This window comes from Felis catus, chromosome D1 (genome assembly GCF_018350175.1).
Source record: "Felis catus isolate Fca126 chromosome D1, F.catus_Fca126_mat1.0, whole genome shotgun sequence".
Lineage (NCBI taxonomy): Eukaryota > Metazoa > Chordata > Mammalia > Carnivora > Felidae > Felis > Felis catus.
The window spans coordinates 59008158-59030685 of record NC_058377.1 but is presented as its reverse complement, the minus strand read 5'-3'; the positions used below and the strand labels follow the sequence as shown (position 1 = coordinate 59030685).

At 37.9% G+C, this 22528-nt stretch overlaps 1 protein-coding gene across 5 annotated transcripts in view; it reads right to left on the bottom strand.

Moving 5' to 3' along the window:
• Positions 1–22528, bottom strand: part of FCHSD2 (FCH and double SH3 domains 2) — a 298964-nt gene that overhangs the window by 29784 nt on the left and 246652 nt on the right. For all 5 annotated transcript variants that reach the window (XM_019811869.2, XM_019811868.3, XM_011286612.4 and 2 more), the window contains one exon: positions 7556–7660. In XM_019811869.2, the coding sequence (XP_019667428.1) occupies positions 7556–7660 (105 nt within the window). The remainder of the gene's footprint in view (positions 1–7555; positions 7661–22528) is intronic.

Sequence of the window (22528 nt, the reverse complement as noted above, 5' to 3'; positions counted from 1 at the left end):
AGAGCTGTTTAATGTTAATATCACCAAGTACAGTCCCATTCTTTTCAGGGTCTATTCCTTTCCAGTTTTTATATGGCAGTTTTCCACATCTACTAAAGAATCACTTTAAATATTTTTACCCCAGGTTAATAACTGTTATCTAAAGGAGGATTAGCCTAATATGAGTTAGTCCTTTATTATCAGAAGCAGAAACCCTTGTAGAGATATATTCTATACCCAAAATGAACTGCAAAGAAATCTTAAATTTTGCTCAATAGATTACCATTAGTATTTCCATTATAATTCTGAGACTTTTTAATATACTGCAGGAGAAAGCAAATAAAATATGATAATATTAGGAACCAAGATTTTCAATATAAGAGAAAAAATATAAAATCAAAGAAGTTCAACAAAATCCTTTTAATTTTAAATTTTAATTGGAAAGATCAACATGAACTCATGATGTGAAAAAAATAATAAATTCCTAGCTCTAATAACAAAGAAAGGGCCAAGAAATAAATGATACTCATAACAATAAGCACCTTCACATTCTAGACTCTGGTGTCTAAATACTATTCTTAGGGCGCCTGGGTGGCTTAGTCGGTTGAGCGTCCGACTTCGGCTCAGGTCATGATCTCGCGGTCCGTGAGTTCGAGCCCCGCATCGGGCTCTGTGCTGACAGCTTGGAGCCTGGAGCCTGTATCCGATTCTGTGTCTCCCTCTCTCTGTGCCCCTCCCCTGCTCATGCTCTGTCTCTCTCTGTCTCAAAAATAAATAAAAATATTAAAAAAAATTTTTTTAAATAAAAAAATAAATACTATTCTTTATTAAAATAAATCAGAGCTCCATGAAGAAATGGCTAATTCTAAGTCTGGTAGGGGAAAAATACACGGTGAGTGTATGATGGCTTGTTGTGTGAGAAAGCAAGAAACTATTCAAAAATCTAATGGGAATAATGTCAAAAGGACATGGAAGTCAGCCATTAAATGGACTCTCACTGGCCAAATTTAGACAATGTGGCACTTAAAAAAAGGCCAACTATAATTTAAAATACACTAAATTAATAAAAACCCATAATAAATTGAGAATATGTGGGACTCCATGAGGAGAAGCAAAGGATAATGACTCAGGGAAAGGACATCTACTACGGAGCTGTGAACTAAAAACTTCTCAAGAGCTTATACAGGGCTGAAAGATGTTCCATCTGTCCAGCCAGAGTTGAGAAACCTTGCTGGATACTCATGGTAAAACAAGAAACTACAGAAAGGAAATGCATTGGTAATAGGGCTAAATTTGCCCTACTGGAAAGGCTATTCTTTTTTTTTTTTAATTTTTTAATTCATTCATTTATTTATAATTTACATTCAAGTTAGCTAGCATATAGTGCAATGATGTTTTCAGGAGTAGATTCCAGTGATTCATCACCTATGTATAACACCCAAAGCACATCCCAACAAGCATCTTCCTTAATGCTCCTTACCCATTTAGCCCATGCCCCCTCCCACAACCCCTCCAGCAACCCTCAGTTTGTTCTCTGTATTTAAGAGTCTCTTCTGTTTTGTCCCCTTCCCTGTTTTTATATTCTTTTTGCTTCCCTTCCCTTAGGTTCACCTGTTTTGTATCTTAAATTCCTCATATGAGTGAAGTCATTTGATATCAGTCTTTCTCTAATTTTGCTTAGTATAATACCCTCTAGTTCCATCCACATAGTTGCCAATAACAAGATTTCATTATTTTTGATTGCTGAGTAATACTTCATTGTATGCATGCATGTATGTATGTATGTATGTATGTATGTATGTGTATATATGTATATATACACACATATATATGTGTGTATACATATATATACACATATATGTGTGTGTATACATATATATACACATATATATGTGTGTACATATGTATACACACATATGTGTGTACATATATATACACATACATGTATATACATATACATATACATATACATATACATATACATATACATACACACACACACACCATATCTTCTTTATCCATTCATCCGTTGATGGACATTTGGGCTCTTTCCATACTTTGGCTATTGTCAATAGCACTGCTATAAACATTGGGGTGCATATGCCCTTTTGAAACAGCACACCTGTATCCCTTGGATATATACCTAGTAATGTAATTGCTGGGTCATAGGGTAGTTCTATTTTTAAGTTTTTGAGGAACCTCCACACTGTTGGAAAGGCTATTCTAAACCAGCCAAAACAAAGCTTGAAAATAAGCTTCAAAAGGATCAAATTGATCTGCAACTGAATTGGCTGTCAGAACAAAACTCAATGGTCTTTAAAAGAAGAAAGGAGAATTCAGACACCCCAATAACCAAACACTCACCATTTCTAGTACTCAGTAAAAATTACTAGGTATTTGAAAAGTAGAAAAAGATGAGCCATAACTAAAGGAAAAAATCAGTCAATAAGAAAGACAGACATCACAGATATGATGGAATGAGCAGACAAGACTTAAAGTCATTATTATAAATACACCTAAGGATTTAAAGGGAAACATGAAGATAAGCAGGCATGAACTGGAAACATAAAGAACCAAACAGAACTCCTAGAGCTGAAGCTGTAACACCTGAAATCAAAACTGACAGGATGGCCTTAACAGTAGATTATGTACCACAGAAGAAACAATCAGTGAACTTGAATACATACTAGCTCATCAAACTGAGATTAAGACAAAAAATAAGACTGTATAAAAGCATGAAAGGTGATCTTTGCATGTGATGTGTAGGACAATACCAAGTAATCTAATACTCATATTGTTGGAGTTGAACTAACTTAAGACAGAAAGCATGTCAATTGTTGTCTGGTCACAAGAGAATTTGGAGGGGGGATGAATGAAATATTTTGTGTCTAGATTGTGGTGGTGAATATTTAGGGAGATGCATTTGTCCAAACTTACCAAACTGTTCCCTTGAAATGGTTACATTTTATTGTATGTATATTATACCTTGATTGAGCTGATTTTTTTTTTTAATGTTTATTTATTTTTGAGAGAGACAGAAATAGAATGTGAGTGGGTTAGGGGCAGAGAGAGAGGGAGACACAGAATCTGAAGCAGGCTCCAGGCTCCGAGCCATCAGCACAGAGCCTGATGCGGGGCTTGAACTCACAGAGCTGTGAGATCATGACCTGGGCCGAAGTCAGACACCTACTGACTGAGCCACCCAGGTGCCCCAGAGCTGACTTTTAAAATACTATGACATCAAAATGATACTTAAGAAAGAGAGAAAAATACGTATTTGCCATTACTGGAGGTGACTAGTACCTGGTAGTTGCAAATACAAAAAAGAAAAAAAGGAACCTGAACAGTGGAAAGATCTGGGAGCACCACCTAATTAAGTGACTACCGTTAGCATCATTCATAGAGAGGCAACTTGATAAAAACATTCTGTGATGAAAAACAGCATCATCTATCAAGTATTCTTGCCTAAAATACTGACTCTAATAAGGCCTCGAGATTTAACCTCTATTTTAGAGAATAGAAATAAACACATAGGGCCAATATTGCAAAATATTAACTGTTGAATTTAGCATGTTGAGAAATACTTATTTACTCTTCATCTTTTCTGTACAGTTGAAAATATTCACGGGACACCTGAGTGACTCAGTTGGGTAAGAGCTTGACCTTGGCGCAGGTCATGATCTCACGGTTCATGAGTTCGAGCCTTGTACTGGGCTTTCTGCTGTCAGCAGCTGAGCCCACTTCGGAAACTGTCCCCCTCGCTCTCTGCCCCTTCCCCCGCCAATGCTCTCTTCCTCTCTCTCAAAAATAAATAATCACAAAGGAAAAAAAAAAAAGAACATATTCACACATAAAGTGAAAGAAAGTGATTAGTCAAAAGGTGTGCTGACACACTATTATAAGAGTATAGTGAAAACCCACAAAAACAGGCCCTGAGGTAATGTAAATTTCGATATAATATGATTGAAAATTCTGTTTTTATAGCAGGCTTATCCTTAGCATTTCATTAATCTTGTGGCAAGGAGGCTTTACATTTTATGCAACTGAAATTTTGGGGCTTCTCCTATAGCATGCTGGCAAGGGTATTAATTACCATTTTTGAGTCACTGAGGTACACGGATGACATAATAATCTTGAATTTCTGATGTACAACAGAACCTTATAGGATGACAATTTAAGAGAAAATGGTACCTATGAAAACGTGTTTATATAAATAATAATTGATTTTTTTGGTTTTGTTAATTTACTCTTGATACCAGGTACTCTGGCTTTCAAGTGTACATTCAGATAAAAAAATATGTAATTAGTATCTTAGAGAAGGAATCATATAGTCTATAGTTCCTTCTTGCAGACCTTACACCAAACGTGAATTACTAAAAATTTCCAGTATCTTTAACTTCTTACGTTAACTTTCTCCTATTTGTGTCTCCTCAGTGTGTCTCTTCACTGTCAAAAAAAAAAAGAGAACTACCCTCAACCCCCCAAAAAGGGAAATATTTAAACATGCAAAAAGTAATTGTGCTCTGGAACAACATACGTCATGTACAGCTTCCAAAAAGATGGTATTTAAAATTCTCAGTTTCTTGGCAAGCTACTTTTAAAACAAGTATAAGTCAGATGCAGAATGTGTGTGTCTCTGTGATAAAAGGCATTTCAAAAAATTCAAATACCTAAATACCAGGTTAAGAAGACTGTTATTAAAGTTTAATTTAAGCAGCTATTGCTTTGTTTCAACTCCTGGATTTGTCAAGGGCTGCCAACAGCACCACATCTAGTACACACAGTGTGTTCATCATCGTATGTTTAGTATATCCATCAGTGCCTGGGGCACAGCAGATGTTTATTAAGTAATTGTTACACTAATAACTTAGTGAATTTGTGACACATTAACCAGTCAATAATTATTAAGTAATTGCTATATTCTTTAGAAAAGCACAGGCCATTTATATTTTTCAATTTCTATGTCTGGAAAAAGTTTCTTTAATCTATTACTGAGCACCACAGATGTTTTTATTGTAATCAGCAACACTGAATGGAAACATAATACAGAAAAGACTAGATAAAGTAGATTACCCAACAAGGGAGGGTAACACGTTGGTGGGAGTTAAAAATCAAACATGAAGGATATAATGGAATTTTAACCAGCTTTGTCCCTTTTGATTAGTTATTTATAATAAAGTAAGTAACTACTGAATGGAAAATTCAATGCAAATGATATGCAGGCAGAAGAAAGAAAAAGGTAATCTACAAAACCACTATTGTCAATTCCTCTGAAGGCTCTTGTAGTCAAATCTATCCAAAAATGTCATTAGGACAACCTGGTAAGTACTACCCCTGCAGTGAGTAATACACTCATGTATTTGCCATCTAATTTTAGCTGGACTGTTCTTCATATCTGATAGGTGAAAATCAAGTGGAAGATCATTGTAAGACAGCAGTAAGATTAACCGTATTTCACTGATATTCAAAACTGAGATACTGGATCTAGCATCATGGTTTTTAGCATATTCTGTATTTTTGGTAAGAAAATTATCTTTGAGAATGCAGACTTAAATACTGGTATTAGGAGAAACGAGTCATTCTGTTGTGGGAATCTCACTTCATATTTTTAGCTTTGAGCTAACAAACACAGGGCTGTTTAGCACACTCATGGAAATAACAGGTCATTCAGCCTAAATGCAGACTGTGTGACTGATACCTACTACTGCTACTACTGGGGGGTTTGGTGGAGCGATGGTACCAGACAGTGACACTATGGAGGGAGTCTGGAAACGGAAAATACAAGAGAGAACACACCCTTTGGAAAACTTCTGAGACCTGTCCCGTTCCACCAAAGCTCCGAAACTGACTTCACTCAGAGTATAGAGAAACAAATACCAGGAGAAACTCTTCTGCACAAGCCAGTGTTTCTCAGACTAGGCAAGGGCCTGCCAATAGTAGTTGGCCAGCACACTGGGGTAGTGGTTTAGCCGTGACCCTGAATTCAGAGCAGAAAATGACTATTTATTGTACACCCTGCCCTCTTCACTATGGAGGCTGTGGATCATGTGCCAGGAACAAAGGCAAGTTAGGTTTACTGGGGCTTTTCTAGACCAGGCAGATGGCAAGCTTTTCTGGTTCAGATCACTTCTGTGGGGTTATGCCAAAAAATGCTCATACTCCCTATGTTTGCCTAAGCTGCCTCTCCCCTCACCTCCCCCTGCCCTCCAACCAACCACTGAAACATTTCCTCAAAACCTCTAGAGTCCTGAGGGGACATGTGAAAATCACTAGTTTAGATTAACCCTCAACCAATGAAAGAATTCCTTGTATAGAGTCCCTGACAGTACTTGCAGTGCTGCACCTCGTCCCAGGGGAATTTATTCTTTCATTGGGCAGATCTGACTGTTAGGATTTCCCAATGTCAGCTTCAAATCTGCCTCCTTCCTACCTTCTTCTTTTGGTTCCAGTTATGCCTCTTAACATTGCATAGCACAAATCTTGTGCTATCTATCCCTTTTTCTCGAATTAAATATTATTCATCTGTCAACACCCATCTCAAATCCTACCTCTTCTGTGTTACCTGCCCTAACAACTTCTCCCAGGGGTCTCTGTGTCCTCTGGGTTCCTTAAGTATTATGTATACTTGTGTGGATCATTCCTTGGCATTTATGCTTTAAGGCCTTAGTTATCTTTGGCTCTCTTGAGGCCTTCCTAACAAGAACATATTCTCCTTGTGGCCTGGATAGTCTCAGTCTTTTTAAAATGTCTATTTCTACACCCCTTCAACATGTTGCATTGGGTAGATAACTATATACAAGTGTGCACAGGTCCTCCATGGACTGGTCCTAACCACAATTATTTTGCTTTCTTCCTACCACATTTCCTCACAAAAAAACCTCCACTCTAATCTAATCCAACTGCCAAATTATATCCTAGGTCTTCCTCCTTTGCAAATAACTTCTTTCTATCTCAACCTCTCTGCCTCTAGATCAGAGAATATTACTCTAGGGTACATGAACTTCTGGAAACTGTGCACAAAAATGTGAATCTTTTTTTTTTTTTTTTTTTTTTTTTTTGTGGGAGAGAGGGTTTCACACTTTCATATACAATCCTCAAAAGGTCCCAAGACCCCTTACCAAAAGATTAAAATCCACGGTTGTAATGTTTTTTGTTTTGTCTGCTCAACCAAGTTTCTTTTTTAGAAGATCAGCTTATGCTCCTGGACCAGTGAACCTTCTATATGGGGCAGGACTTTTCAAGGCTCTGAACATATATGTATCAATTTCTATGCCATTAATTTGACTGATTTATTTTGTACCTTGTGAAAACTATAAAATTAGTACCTTCACTGTGATATAATTCTTCTGTTATTTAATGTTTCACGATTGCAAACTCTTCAGATAGGTTCAGTGCCTTTTGTTACATGTATTACCTTGTATGAAGCAGGTACTCAAAAATAATACTCTGGACACACATAAAGATGTTGAATCATCTTCAAATTAATCAATGTATAGAAACTGAATCCTAAAGGTATATATCATAGTCGTGACGTTGTTGGAACTGGGCAAAATGCCACAGTTAGCTGCCACCTCACCTCTGCTTTACGAATATTTTCTCTAGCTTCATCTATTTTCTGTTCCAACTCTGCTCGGCTTTGTTCTGATACTGCAACTCCATGACATTCCAGATCATCTAGTACCTATTAAAGAAAATAGGGAAATGATGACTATATTTTTTTTCTCTATTTTTTCTTAAGTGACTAGTGTATTTAGGTAATTTACTAGGTTTCAGTGACAAGTGGCCACGATTCCTTTTTTAACTTTAATTTTTTCACTTATTTGTTAAGTATAAAAAAACAAACCCTGGATATAATTACAAAATTGCAAAAGTAGCAGAAAGTCCCTTCGTCTCTTTCCCCTATGGCAACAGCTTATATAACTATACTACAATATAAAAACCAGGATATTGACATTGGTACAAGCTACAAACCTTATTTGGATTGCATGTTTTGATATATATACTTTCGATTTTTAAAAATTACATGAATATATTGTTATAAAACAACAACTAATATAAAATGGCACATCCCATCAATTTACATGTATTTTTCCAGACTATTGCTTGTGTATTTCTACATACTTGAAGTTTTGTTTAAAATGATCTGAAAAATAGATCTAAAATGAGATCTATCATCCCTTCAATGTGTCTAAGCAAACTGTTTATGATTGTACAAATAGACTGACTTCATTCTCTAATCCATAGATTCAACAGTTTAGCTGTACCATTATTATTTACTCTTTTTCTACTGCTATTTGAGTTTTCGAATTTCCCAATATTATAAATAGTACTGTACAAACAACCTTGTTAATGACTCTTTGAACACATATAGGAATATTTATTTAAGATAAAAATACAGAAGTGAAAACTGTGTATTTTAATTTAAATAGACATTGCTGAGTTGCCCCCCAAAAATTATACCTCGTCTTTTACTAGTACTGCGTGAGAGCATATTTTTCTGTATCTTACCAACATTAAATACTGTCAATCTTTAAAATTTTTGCCAAGATGCTATATACACGAAGATCATCTCATTTCAATTTTAATTTCTCTAATAGCATCATTTCATATGTTGGTCATCTGTATTTATTTCTATTTTTATAAATGGACAGTTCATAGCCTCTATCCATTCTTCTGTTTTTTTTTTTTGTCTTTTTGTTACTTATTAAACATCTTTCTAGATATTAATCCTTTATCTGTTATGTCAGACGTGCCAGATGTGTCAGAGGTGCCTGGGTGGCTCAGTTGGTTAAGCATCTGACTCTTGGTTTCAGTTCACGTCATGATCTCACGGTTCATGGGTTCAAGTCCTGCATCAGGCTCCATGCTGCAGTGCAGAGATTCTCTGTACCACCCCCCTTTCCTGCTTGAGCTCTCTCTCTCAAAATGAATAAATATTAAAAAACAAACACAAATGTCTCATTCTATTCCTTTTCTCGTAACTTTTTAAAGTTCTTTAGTTTTATAGAAATGTTTATTTTTTATGTGGTCACATTTATTGGTTTCTTCCTTTATGGGTTCTGGGTTTTGTGTCTTGCTTAAGAAGTCATCTGTAGGGGCGCCTGGGTGGCTCAGTCAGTTAAGTAATTGACTCCTGATTTTGGCTCAGGTCATGATCTTGTGATTTGTGAGATCAAGCCCTTGTATTGGGCTCCACACTGGCAGCGTGGAGCTTGCTTTGGGATTCTCTCTCTCCTTCTCTCTTTGCTCCTCCCCCATTCGTTCTCTCTCTCAAAATAAACACTAAAAAAAAGTCATCTGTAATATACCAAAAATATTCTATATTTTCCAGATTTTAATCATTTGTGTTTAGCACATGTCTCTTTAATTACTCTAAATTTATTCTGTATTACAGTGGAAGGGAGGAATCTAACTTTTTATTTTTTCCCCAGATGCACAGACAATTGCTCTAATACTATTTACTGAATAAATCCTTCTCCCAAAGATTTGAAATGCCATGAACAATTTTATTCTGAAAAATTTCAAATATACTCAAAAGTAAAGAGCCTAGTATGCTGAACTTCCAATATACTGATCATCAAGATTCAACAGTCGGCAAGATTTTTCTACATCTACATTGCTTAGTCTTTTTTTTCTTGGCTAGATTATTTTAAAGCAAATTTCAAACATCATGTCATTTCACTCCTACATGCCTTATTAGAAGTCTCTGAAAATATGAACTTTAAGAAAAAATAAAACTATAATACCATCAACAGACCTACTAATGAGTCATTTGGTAGCCTTACTATGCTGTTCATCATGAAATTTCTTTGGCTCTTCAAAATGACTTTTTTATGGTTGGTTGATTTCAATCAGTATCTAATGGTCCATACGCATACAGATCATTTTTTAAAATATATTTGTTAATTTCTGTATAATACCAGTTTTAATTACTATGGTCATTATTGTATTTCAGTATGTGCTAAGGCACATAAGTCTCATTGTTGTTCTTGGCTATTCCTGCACATTAAAAGAAAATCCAGAAACATTTTTAGAGCCAGATTTTTAAATTCCTTTGAAAATATCTTTTTAGGGGTGCCTGGCTGGCTCAGTCAGTAGAGTGTGTGACTCTTGATCTTGGGGTTGTTAAGTTCAAGCCTCATGTTGGGTGTAGAGATTACTTAAAAATAAAATCATTAGGGGCACCTGGGTGGCACAGTTGGTTAAGTGAGTCTTGATCTTGGCTCAGGTCAAAATCTCATGGTTCATGGGTTTGAGCCCCACATCGGGCTCTGTGCTAATGGTTTGGAGCCTGCTTGGGATTCTGTCTCTCTTTCTCTCTGCCCCTCCCCCACTTGTGTGTGCTCACTCTCTCTCAAATAAAACTTAAAAAATTTTTTTAAAAAGAATGTAAAATAATTACTAATTTAAAAAAATAAAATCTTAAAAAAATCTTTTTTAGTGTTTATTTTTGAGTGAGTGAGCAAGAGAGAGAGAGAGAGACAGAGAGAGAGACAGAGAGAGCGCACTAGTGGAGAAGGGGCAGAGAGAGAGAGGGAAAAACAGAATCTGAAGCAGACTCCAGACTCTGAGCTGTCAGCACAGTGGCTGATGAGGGGCTTGAACTCACAAACTGTGAGATCATGACTTGAGCCAAAGTCAGAGGCTTACCCGACTGAGCCACCCAGGTGCCCCAATAAATAAAATCTTTTAAGAAATGAAAATATCTTTTTGGTTTCATTGGGATTGCATTGAAATTACAAATAAATACAAAAATCCACATTTTTTTGGCATCTCTCCACAATTACTCAGGTCATCTTTTATGTTCATTGGTTAAAAAAAATGTCTTCTTACAGGTCATGATATTTCCCTGGTTAATTCATCAGTATTTTACTGCTATGGTGAATTTTTTTTTTCTAATTGCATTTTGTAATTTATTATTTCTAGTTACTAAGAAATCTAATGATTTCTGTGATAGTGTTAAATCTCTTCACCTTATTGAGCTGTTATTACATCTGTTTGACAGTTGGGTCACATATTTTGGGGAGTCCACAATCACATCATCTATAAATAATGACGGGTGTACTTTTTCCTAATATTTAAACACTTTATTTTTCTTTCATTAATGTACTGACTAAATCTTATGACACTAAAAACTAGTGGTGATGATGGGTACTGTTTTCTTATTTTACCCTTTTAGTAGGCAGAATGGCTTCCAAACATGTCCACACCCTAATTTCCTGAAACTGTTTATATGTAAAATATAATTTACACTTATATTAGCGTTATATACCTTAAGATAGGGAGATTATTCTGGATTATCAAAGTGGCTCAATCTAATCATTATGAGACTTTATAAGCACAGAACTTTCTCCAGCTGGTATGAGAAAAGAGAGGGGCCAAAAACAAGTCAGGGAGATTCCAAGCATGGGAAGGGTTCAATGCATCATTGCTGACTCTGAGATGTACGAGCCCATGTAGAAGGACCAGAGAGAGTAGCCTCTAGGAGCTAAGGGTAGCCCCTAACTGACAGCAAAGAAGCAGGGACCTCAGTCCTACAGTTATTAGGAACTAGATTGTGACAACAATCTGAATGAGCATGGAAGTGGGTCCTACTCCAGAGGATTTCGGCCTTGCTAGAGCCTGAGCAGTAAAATCAGCCAAGCCGACCCAGACTTCTGATCTACAGAACTGTGAGATGAGAAATTTGTACTGTTATTTTAAACTACTTAAGTTTGTGGTAATTTGTTATGGCAGATATAGAAAACTAATACAACCCCATCAAGTATAATGTTTGCAGTAAGTCTCAGGAAGATATCCTTGTTAGGATGAAAAGTTCTTTATCTTGCTGGCTGTGAATTTTGTTTTATTTTTTTTTAATGTTTATTTATTTTTGAGAGAAAGAGACACAGAGCAAGTGGGGTAGGGAGAGAGAGAGAGAGAGGGAGACACAGAATCAACTTAACCAACTGTGCCACCCAGGCACCCCTTGAGACACAGAATCCAAAGCAGCTTCCAGGCTCTGAGCTCTCAGCTGTCAGCTGGAAGCCACGGACCATGAGATCATGACCTGAGCTGAAGTCGGACGCTTAACTTACTGAGCCACCCAGATACCCCTGTTTTATTTTTGAATCATTAAGAGATAACAAGTTTTATAATATGCTTTTCTGGTAACTATAAAATAATCATAGCACTTTTCATCTTTACTGGATAAATGCAGTTTATTATACTGATGAATTTTCTAATGTTGAATCATCCTTGCACCCTAGTCATGTGCTTTAAACATGGCTAGATTCATTTTTATTAAAATTTATTTAACATTTTTACAAGTTTGTTACATCTTTGTTAAAAATCACTGGACTATATATGTGTGTGCCTATTTCTAGACTCTCTATTTTGTTCTATTCATCTGTAAGTCCTTTCTTTTTAAAAAAAAAACCCATTTATTTATTTTTATTATTTATTTACTTTTAAAAGAGAGAGGGCACAAGTGTACGAGGGGCTGAAAGAAACCCATGAGAGGCTGAAAGAGAGACAGGGGGAGAGAGAGACAATCTCATGCTGACAGTGCGGAGCCCGAAGTGGGGACTGAGCTCACAAATTGGAACATCATGACCTAAGCCGAAGTCAGGGGCTTAACTCACTGAGTCACCCAGGCGCCTCCTGTAAGTCTATTCTTACACCAATACTACAGTATCTTGATTTTTGTAGTTTTATATCTTGAAATGAGGTAGAGTAAGCCCTCCAATTTTATTCTTTTTTTTCTTTTTTTTTAATGTATGAAATTTATTGTCAAATTGGTTTCCATACAACACCCAGTGCTCATCCCAACAGGTGCCCTCCTCAATGTCCATCACCCACCCTCCCATCCCTCCCACCCCCCATCAACCCTCAGTTTGTTCTTTAAGAGTCTCTTATGCTTTGGCTCTCTCCCACTCTAACCTCTTTTTTTTTTTTTACCCTTCCCCTCCCCTACGGGTTTCTGTTAAGTTTCTCAGGATCCACATAAGAGTGAAAACATATGGTATCTGTGTTTCTCTGTATGGCTTATTTCACTTAGCATCACACTCTCCAGTTCCATCCACGTTGCTACAAAGGGCCATATTTAATTCTTTCTCATTGCCACATAGTACTCCATTGTGTATATAAACCACAATTTCTTTATCCATTCATCAGTTGATGGACATTTAGGCTCTTTCCACAATTTGGCTATTGTTGAGAGTGCTGCTATGAACATTGGGGTACAAGTGCCCCTATGCATCAGTACTCCTGTATCCCTTGGGTAAATTCCTAGCAGTGCTACTGCTGGGTCGTAGGGTAGGTCTATTTTTAATTTTTTGAGGAACCTCCACACTGTTTACCAGAGTGGCTGCACCAGTTTGCATTCCCACCAACAGTGCAAGAGGGTTCCCGTTTCTCCACATCCTCTCCAGCATCTATAGTCTCCTGATTTGTTCATTTTGGCCACTCTGACTGGCGTGCGGTGATATCTGAGTGTGGTTTTGATTTGTATTTCCCTGATGAGGAGCGATGTTGAGCATCTTTTCATGTGCCTGTTGGCCATATGGATGTCTTCTTTACAGAAGTGTCTATTCATGTTTTCTGCCCATTTCTTCACTGGAGTATTTGTTTTTTTGGGTGTGGAGTTTGGTGAGCTCTTTATAGATTTTGGATGCTAGCTGTTGGTCCGATATGTAATTTGCAAATATGTTTTCCCACTCCGTTGGTTGCCTTTTAGTTTTGTTGATTGTTTCTTTTGCTGTGCAGAAGCTTTTTATCTTGAGGAGGTCCCAATAGTTCATTTTTGCTTTTAATTCCCTTGCCCTTGGGGATGTGTCAAGGAAGAAATTGCTGCAGCTGAGGTCGGAGAGGTCTTTTCCTGCTTTCTCCTCTAGGGTTTTGATGGTTTCCTGTCTCACATTCAGGTCCTTTATCCATTTTGAGTTTATTTTTGTGAATGGTGTAAGAAAGTGGTGTAGTTTCATTCTTCTGCATGTTGCTGTCAGGTTCTCCCAGCACCATTTTTTAAAGAGACTGTCTTTTTTCCATTGGATATTCTTTCCTGCTTTGTCAAAGATTAGTTGGCCATATTTTGTGGGTCTAGTTCTGGGGTTTCTATTCTATTCCATTGGTCTATGTGTCTGTTTTTGTGCCAATACCATGCTGTCTTGATGATTACAGCTTTGGAGTAGAGGCTAAAGTCTGGGATTGTGATGCCTCCTGCTTTGGTCTTCGTCTTCAAAATTACTTTGGCTGTTCGGGGCCTTTTGTGGTTCCATATGAATTTTAGGATTGCTTGTTCTAGCTTCGAGAGGAATGTTGGTGCAATTTTGATTGGGATTGCACTGAATGTGTAGATAGCTTTGGGTAGTATTGACATTTTAACAATATTTATTCTTCCAACCCATGAGCACGGAATGTTTTTCAATTTCTTTATATCTTCTTCAATTTCCTTCATAAGCTTTCTATAGTTTTCAGCACACAGATCTTTTACATCTTTGGTTAGATTTATTCCTAAGTATTTTATGCTTCTTGGTGCAATTGTGAATGGGATCAGTTTCTTTATTTGTCTTTCTGCTGTTTCATTATTAGTGTATAAGAATGCAACTGATTTCTGTACATTGATTTTGTATCCTGCAACTTTGCTGAATTCATGTATCAGTTCTAGCAGACTTTTGGTGGAGTCTATCGGATTTTCCATGTATAATATCATGTCATCTGCAAAAAGCGAAAGCTTGACTTCATCTTTGCCAATTTTGATGCCTTTGATTTCCTTTTGTTGTCTGATTGCTGATGCTAGCACTTCCAACACTAGGTTAAACAACAGCGGTGAGAGTGGACATCCCTGTCGTGTTCCTGATCTCAGGGGGAAGCTCTCAGTTTTCCCCCCACTGAGGATGATATTGGCTGGGGGCTTTTCATAAATGGTTTTTATGATGTTTAAGTATGTTCCTTCTATCCTGACTTTCTCGAGGGTTTTTATTAAGAAAGGATGCTGAATTTTGTCAAATGCTTTTTCTGCATCGATTGACAGGATCATATGGTTCTTATCTTTTCTTTTATTAATGTGTTGAATCACGTTGATTGATTTGCAAATGTTGAACCAGCCCTGCGGCCCAGGAATGAATCCCACTTCATCATGGTGAATAATTCTTTTTATATGCCATTGAATTCGATTTGCTAGTATCTTGAGAATTTTTGCATCCATATTCATCAGAGATATTGGCCTGTAGTTCTCTTTTTTTACTGGGTCTCTGTCTGGTTTAGGAATCAAAGTAATACTGGCTTCATAGAATGAGTCTGGAAGTTTTCCTTCCCTTTCTATTTTTTGGAATAGCTTGAGAAGGATAGGTATTATCTCTGCTTTAAATGTCTGGTAGAATTCCCCAGGGAAGCCATCTTGTCCTGGACTCTTATTTGTTGGGAGATTTTTGATAACCGATTCAATTTCTTCACTGGTTATGGGTCTGTTCAAGCTTTCTATTTCCTCCAGTTTGAATTTTGGAAGTGTGTGGGTGTTTAGGAATTTTTCCATTTCTTCCAGGTTGTCCAGTTTGTTGGCATATAATTTTTCATAGTATTCCCTGATAATTGCTTGTATTTCTGAGGGATTGGTTGTAATAATTCCATTTTCATTCATGATTTTATCTATTTGGGTCATCTCCTTTTTCTTTTTGAGAAGCCTGGCTAGAGATTTATCAATTTTGTTTATTTTTTCAAAAAACCAACTCTTGATTTCATTGATCTGCTCTACAGTTTTTTTAGATTCTATATTGTTTATTTCTGCTCTGATCTTTATTATTTCTCTTCTTCTGCTGGATTTGGGGTGTCTTTGTTGCTCTGCTTCTATTTCCTTTAGGTGTGCTGTTAGATTTTGTATTTGGGATTTTTCTTGTTTCTTGAGATAGGCCTGGATTGCAATGTATTTTCCTCTCAGGACTGCCTTCGCTGCATCCCAAAGCGTTTGGATTGTTGTATTCATTTTCGTTTGTTTCCATATATTTTTGAATTTCTTCTCTCATTGCTTGGTTGACCCATTCATTCTTTAGTAGGGTGTTCTTTAACCTCCATGCTTTTGGAGGTTTTCCAGACTTTTTCCTGTGGTTGATTTCAAGCTTCACAGCATTGTGGTCCAAAAGTATGCATGACATGATCTCAATTCTTGTATACTTATGAAGGGCTGTTTTGTGTCCAAGTATGTGATCTATCTTGGAGAATGTTCCATGTGCACTCGAGAAGAAAGTATATTCTGTTGCTTTGGGATGCTGAGTTCTAAGTATATCTGTCAAGTCCATCTGATCCAATGTATCATTCAGGGCCCTTGTTTCTTTATTGACCATGTGTCTAGATGATCTATCCATTGTTGTAAATGGGTTATTAAAGTCCCCTGCAATTACCACATTATTGTCAATAAGGTTGCTTATGTTTGTGAGTAATTGTTTTATATATTTGGGGGCTCCCATATTCGGCACATAGACATTTATAATTGTTAGTTCTTCTTGATGGATAGATCCTGTAATTATTATATAATGCCCTTCTTCATCTCTTGTTACAGCCTTTAATTTAAAGTCTAGTTTGTCTGATATAAGTATGGCTACTCCAGCTTTCTTTTGACTTCCAGTAGCATGATAAATAGTTCTCCATCCCCTCACTTTCAATCTGAAAGTGTCCTCAGGTCTAACATGAGTCTCTTGTAGACGGCAAATAGATGGGTCTCGTTTTTTTTATCCATTCTGATACCCTATGTCTTTTGGTTGGTGCATTTAGTCCATTTACATTCAGTGTTATTATAGAAAGATATGGGTTCAGAGTTATTGTGATGTCTGTAGGTTTCATGCTAGTAGCGATGTCTCTGGTACTTTGTCTCACAGGACCCCCCCTTAGGATCTCTTGTAGGGCTGGTTTAGTGGTGATGAATTCCTTCAGTTTTTGTTTGTTTGGGAAGATCTTTATCTCTCCTTCTATTCTAAATGACAGATTTGCTGGATAGAGGATTCTTGACTGCATATTTTTTCTGTTTATCACATTGAAGATTTCCTGCCATTCCTTTCTGGCCTGCCAAGTTTCAGTAGAGAGATCCGTCACGAGTCTTATTGGTCTCCCTTTATGTTAGAGCATGTTTATCCTACGCTGCTTTCAGAATTTTCTCTTTATCCTTGTATTTTGCCAGTTTCACTAGGATAGGTCGTGCAGAAGATCGATTCAAGTTACGTCTGAAGGGAGTTCTCTGTGCCTCTTGGATTTCAATGCCTTTTCCCTTCCCCAGATCAGGGAAGTTCTCAGCTATTATTTCTTCAAGTACACCTTCAGCACCTTTCCCTCTCTCTTCCTCCTCTGGAATACCAATTATGCGTAGATTATTTCTCTTTAGTGCATCACTTAGTCTCTAATTTTCCCCTCATACTCCTGGATTTTTTAATCTTTTTCTCAGCTTCTTCTTTTTCCATAATTTTATCTTCTAGTTCACCTATTCTCTCCTCTGCCTCTTCAATCTGAGCTGTGGTCGTCTCCATTTTATTTTGCAGCTCATTAATAGCATTTTTTAGCTCCTCCTGGCTGTTCCTTAGTCCCTTGATCTCTGTAGCAATAGATTCTCTGCTGTCCTTTATAATGTTTTCAGGCCCAGCTATTAATTTTATGACTATTATTCTAAATTCACTTTCTGTTATATTGTTTAAATCGTTTTTGATCAGTTTGTTAGCTGTCGTTATTTCCTGGAGGTTTTTTTGAGGGGAATTCTTCCATTTCGTCATTTTGGATAGTCCCTGGAGTGGTGCGGAACTGCAGGGCACTTCTCCTGTGCTGTCTTGAATAACTTGCACTGGTGGGCAGAGCCACAGTCAGACCTGATGTCTGCCCCAGCCCACTGCTGGGGCCACAGTCAGACTGGTGTGTACCTTCTCTTCCCTCTCCTAGGGGCGGGATTCACTGTGGGGTGGCGTGGCCCGTCTGGGCTACTTGCACAGTGCCAGGCTTGTGGTGCTAGGGATCTGGTGTATTAGCTGGGGTGGATCAGCAAGGTGCAAGAAGCAGGAGGGGCAGGCTCAGCTTGCTTTTCCTTCAGTGATCCACTTCGGGAGGGGCCCTGAGGCACTGGGAGGGAGTCAGACCTGTCGCCGGAGGCATGGATCCGCAGAAGCACAGTGTTGGGTGTTTGCGCAGTGCAAGCAAGTTCCCTGGCAGGAACTGGTTCCCTTTGGGATTTTGGCTGGGGGATGGGCGAGGGAGATGGCGCTGGTGAGTGCCTTTGTTCCCCGCCAAGCTGAGCTCTGTGGTCCGGGGCTCAACAACTCTCCCTCCCGTTGTCCTCCAGCCCTCCCACTCTCCGAGCAGAGCTGTTAGCTTATAACTTTCCAGATGTCAAGTCCCGCTCGCTGTCGGAACACACTCCGTCCAGCCCCTCCGCTTTTGCAAACTAGACTCGGGCGCTCTGATTTGCCAGAGGGCTGCCCCCCGCCCCGGCTCCCTCCCGCCAGTCCGTGGAGCGCGCTCCGCCTCGCCACCCTTCCTACCCTCTTCTGTGGGCCTCTCGTCTGCGCTTGGCTCCGGAGACTCCGTTCTGCTAATCTTCTGGCAGTTTCCTGGGTTATTTAAGCAGGTGTACGTGGAATCTAAGTGATCAGCAGGACGCAGTGAGCCCAGCGTCCTCCTACATCGCCATCTTTCACTCTGGAAAGGCTTGTTCTTATTTTTCAAAATTGCTTTGGCTATTCTAGATCATTTGCTTTTCCATGTATGCTTTAGAAGCATTTTGTCAATTTCTATAAAAATCCCTGCTGGATGTTTGACTTGGATTGCTCTGAATATATGGATTAATTTGGAGATAGCTGCTATTTTAAAAATATTGAGACCTCTACAAATGAACAAAGAAAAAAAGAGATAAACCAAAACACAGACTCTTAAATATAGAGAACTGGTGGTTACCAGAAAGGAGGTAGCTGGGAAGATGGGTGAAATAGGTTAGGGGATTAAGAGTACACTTAGCATACTGAGCACTGAGTAATGTATGGAACTGTTGAATCACTATATTGTACACCTGAAACTAACATAACATTGTATGTTACCTATACTGGAATTAAAAAAAAAACTTGAGTTCCCCATGTTAAAAAAATAAAAATAAAATGAAAATATTGATACTTCTTTTCCATTAGTCTGTATGTCTGTCATGCCAATACTACAATGTTTTGACTACTTTATATTTAATACTTTGAATAGCTTTGAGGTAAATTTTTTAATGTTTATTAATTTTGAGAGAACAAGAGAACGAGCAGGGAAGGGGCAGAGAGAGGGAGTGAGAGAATCCCGAGCAGGCTCCACACTGGCAGCACAGAGCTTGATGTGGGGCTCGAACTCATGAACCAGGAGATCATGACCTGAGCCAAAACCAGGAGTCAGACACTTAACTGACTGAGCCGCCCAGGCACCCTTTTGTAATAAGTTTTAAGGTCAGGGAGTAGGAGACTTTCAACCTTGTTCTTTTTCAAGACTGTTTTGGCTACCTGGGGTTCCTTGAGATTCCATATGAATTTTAGGATGGGTTTTTCTATTCCTGCAAAAAAATACCGTTGGAATTTTGATAGGGATTGCACTGAATCTGTAGATCATTTTGGGTGGTACTGTCATCTTAACATTATCTTCCATTCCATAAACACAGGATGTCTTTCCATTTACTTATATCTTATTTAACTACTTTCATCAATGACTTACAGTTTTAAGTGTACAAGTCATTTGCCTCTGTGGTTTATTCCTAAGTATTTTATTCTTTTTGATGGTATTGTAAATGGAATTATTTTCTTAATTTCCTTTTTGGATTGTATATTGTTAGTGTATAAAACGTAATTCATTTTTGTGTAATTTTGCACTTTGCTGAATTTGTTTACTAGCTCTAATAGGTGTGTGTGAGTATAAGATCATTTCATTTGTGAACAGAGATCATTTTACTTCTTTCTTCTTAATTTGGATCCCTAAAAGGCTGTGAAGGCTGTGGCTAGGACTTCTAGTTCTATAAAGAATAGAAGTGGCAAAAGGGGCATCCTTGTGTTGTTTCTGATCCTAAAGGGGACATTTCCAGTTTTATACCATTTAATATCACTGCTTTTTAACAAATTGATTATGAAATGCTTTGGTGTGATCTTTGTGTTTCACCTTCCTGGGGTTTGTTGGGCTCCTTGCATTTATGGGTTTACAGTTTTTTATTAAACTTGGATAGTTTTAGCTATAATTTTTCAAATATTTTTTCTGACTCTTCTGTGTCTCCAAATATATCTTTAACTCCCAAAACATAATAGATCACATATTATCCTAGAGAGATTAATGATGCTCTTTTCATTTTTATAAAGTCTTTATTTCACTCTCTGTGCTTCAGATTAGATAGTTTCTGTTGCTATATATACTTTTAAGCTCGTTTTTTTGGTGCCATCCAATCTACTGAATTTTTCATTTCAAATATTGTATTTTCAGCTTTAGAAGTTCCATTTGGTTTTTTTTAATGTTTATTTATTTATCTTTTTTAACGTTTATTTATTTTTGAGACAGAGAGAGACAAAGCATGAACAGGGGAGGGTCAGAGAGAGAGAGGGAGACACAGAATCTGCAACAGGCTCCAGGCTCTGAGCCGTCAGCCCAGAGCCTGACGTGGGGCTCGAACTCACGGACCGCGAGATCATGACCTGGGCTGAAGTCAGCCACCCAACCGACTGAGCCACCCAGGCACCCCAATGTTTATTTATTTTTGAGAGAGGAAGACAGAGAGACAGGGAGACAGAGAATCCCAAGCAGGCTCCACACTGTCAGTGCAGAGCCTGATGCGGGGCTCAAACTCACAAACTGTGAGATCATGACCTGAGCTGAAATCAAGAATCAGACACTTAACAACTGAGCCACAGGTGCCCCCCACCCTCCCATTTGGTTCTTTTGTATATCTTCCTTTTCTTTCTTCAATATGTTCATGTTTGTTTTCTTTTAAATTCTTGAACTTACTTACTGTTCTAAAGTCCTTATTTGCTAATTCCATCATCTCTAGCATTTATCGATCTGCTTTAATTGATTTTTCTTTTGGTCATGGATCATATTCTTCTTGCATTTTTTAATATCTAGTAAATTTGATTCTTTAAAAAAATTTTTTTAAAGTTTATTTATTTTGAGAGTGAGAGACAGAGAGAGCGAGCAGGGGAAGGGCAGAGAGGGAGGGAGAGAGAGAGAATCCCAGGCAGGCTCCACACTGTCAGTGAGGAGCCCAATGCAGCACTTCAACTCACAAACTGTGAGATCATGACCTGAGCTGAAACCAAGAGTCTGATACTTAACCGACTGAGCCACCCAGGTGTCCCAAATTTAAATTTTTTTGTTTAAATTAATTTTTTTAAATTTTATTTTAGAGAGGGAGAGCAGGTGGGGGGAGAGAGGGGTAGAGAGAGAGGGAGGGATAGAGAAAGAGAGAGAGAGAGAGAGAGAGAGAGAGAGAGAGAGAGAGAATCTCCAGCAGGCTCCACATTCAGTGCAAAGCCCGATGCAGGGTTCGATCCCATGGCCCTGGGGTCATGACCTGAGCTGTAATCAAGAATTGGATGCTCAACTCAATGAGCCACATAGGTATCCTGCAAATTTTACTCTTGACATAATAAATACTATGTTGTTAAATGCTGGATTTTGTTTCCTTCCTTTGAAGAGATTTTTTTTTTCTGGCAGGCAAATAAATTACTTGTGGATTAGCTTGATCTTTCTGAAGCTTGTTTTAAAGCTCTGTTAGGTTAATTCTAAAATAGCCTTATTCTAGGACTAATTTACCCCTGGAACCAATGTATGATCCTTCTGTAGTGTCTTGAATGCCCCAAATGATCTATGAATAGTCAACTAAGAGCAGCCTCAACCTTGGCTAGGAACAACTTGAATGTGTCCTAGCCCTGTGTGATCTCTGGGAATCGTTCAGTTTATCTCCACTGTCATTCTCTACCCAGTATTGTAGAATTTCACCATATGCTTATGTGGTTTAGTATTCAACAGATTGAAGGGGAGACCTACGTACATGTTTGGAATTCTTTCTTTGCATCTCCATGTTGTCTGGTACTTTGCCCTGAAATTCATGCCACATCAGCTCTTTGAACTCTGATTTCTGTCATCTCAACTCAGTGAGTCTGTGGTGCCCTGCTTAAGTTCTCCCTCCCTACACTGCAATGTAGAAAGGGCCTTTAGGCAGAAAGCTTGAGAAGTCATACGGCCAAGTTCAGTGTTATTTTTTCTCTCAGGTTTCACACTCCTGTTATTACCTGTTGTACAGTGTCTGAAAACATTTGTTTCATATATTTAGACTAGTTTTATAGTTGTTTATGAAGGAGGGTAAGTGTGTGATCCCAGGTAATTTATCATGGCCCAAAACAGAACCCCTTAACTTTATTGCTTAAATTATACCTTACAAGATTAAAGCCTATCATAGGTCATACTACAAAAAAATGGAAAAGTTGGTGAAATCTGCCTGTCTCTATCTCCTAGCAGAAAGACACAACATGCCTTGACATCAGAGAGAGGAAGCAGATTTATTTTTAATATCTAAACATTTACTTTCAAATATAGT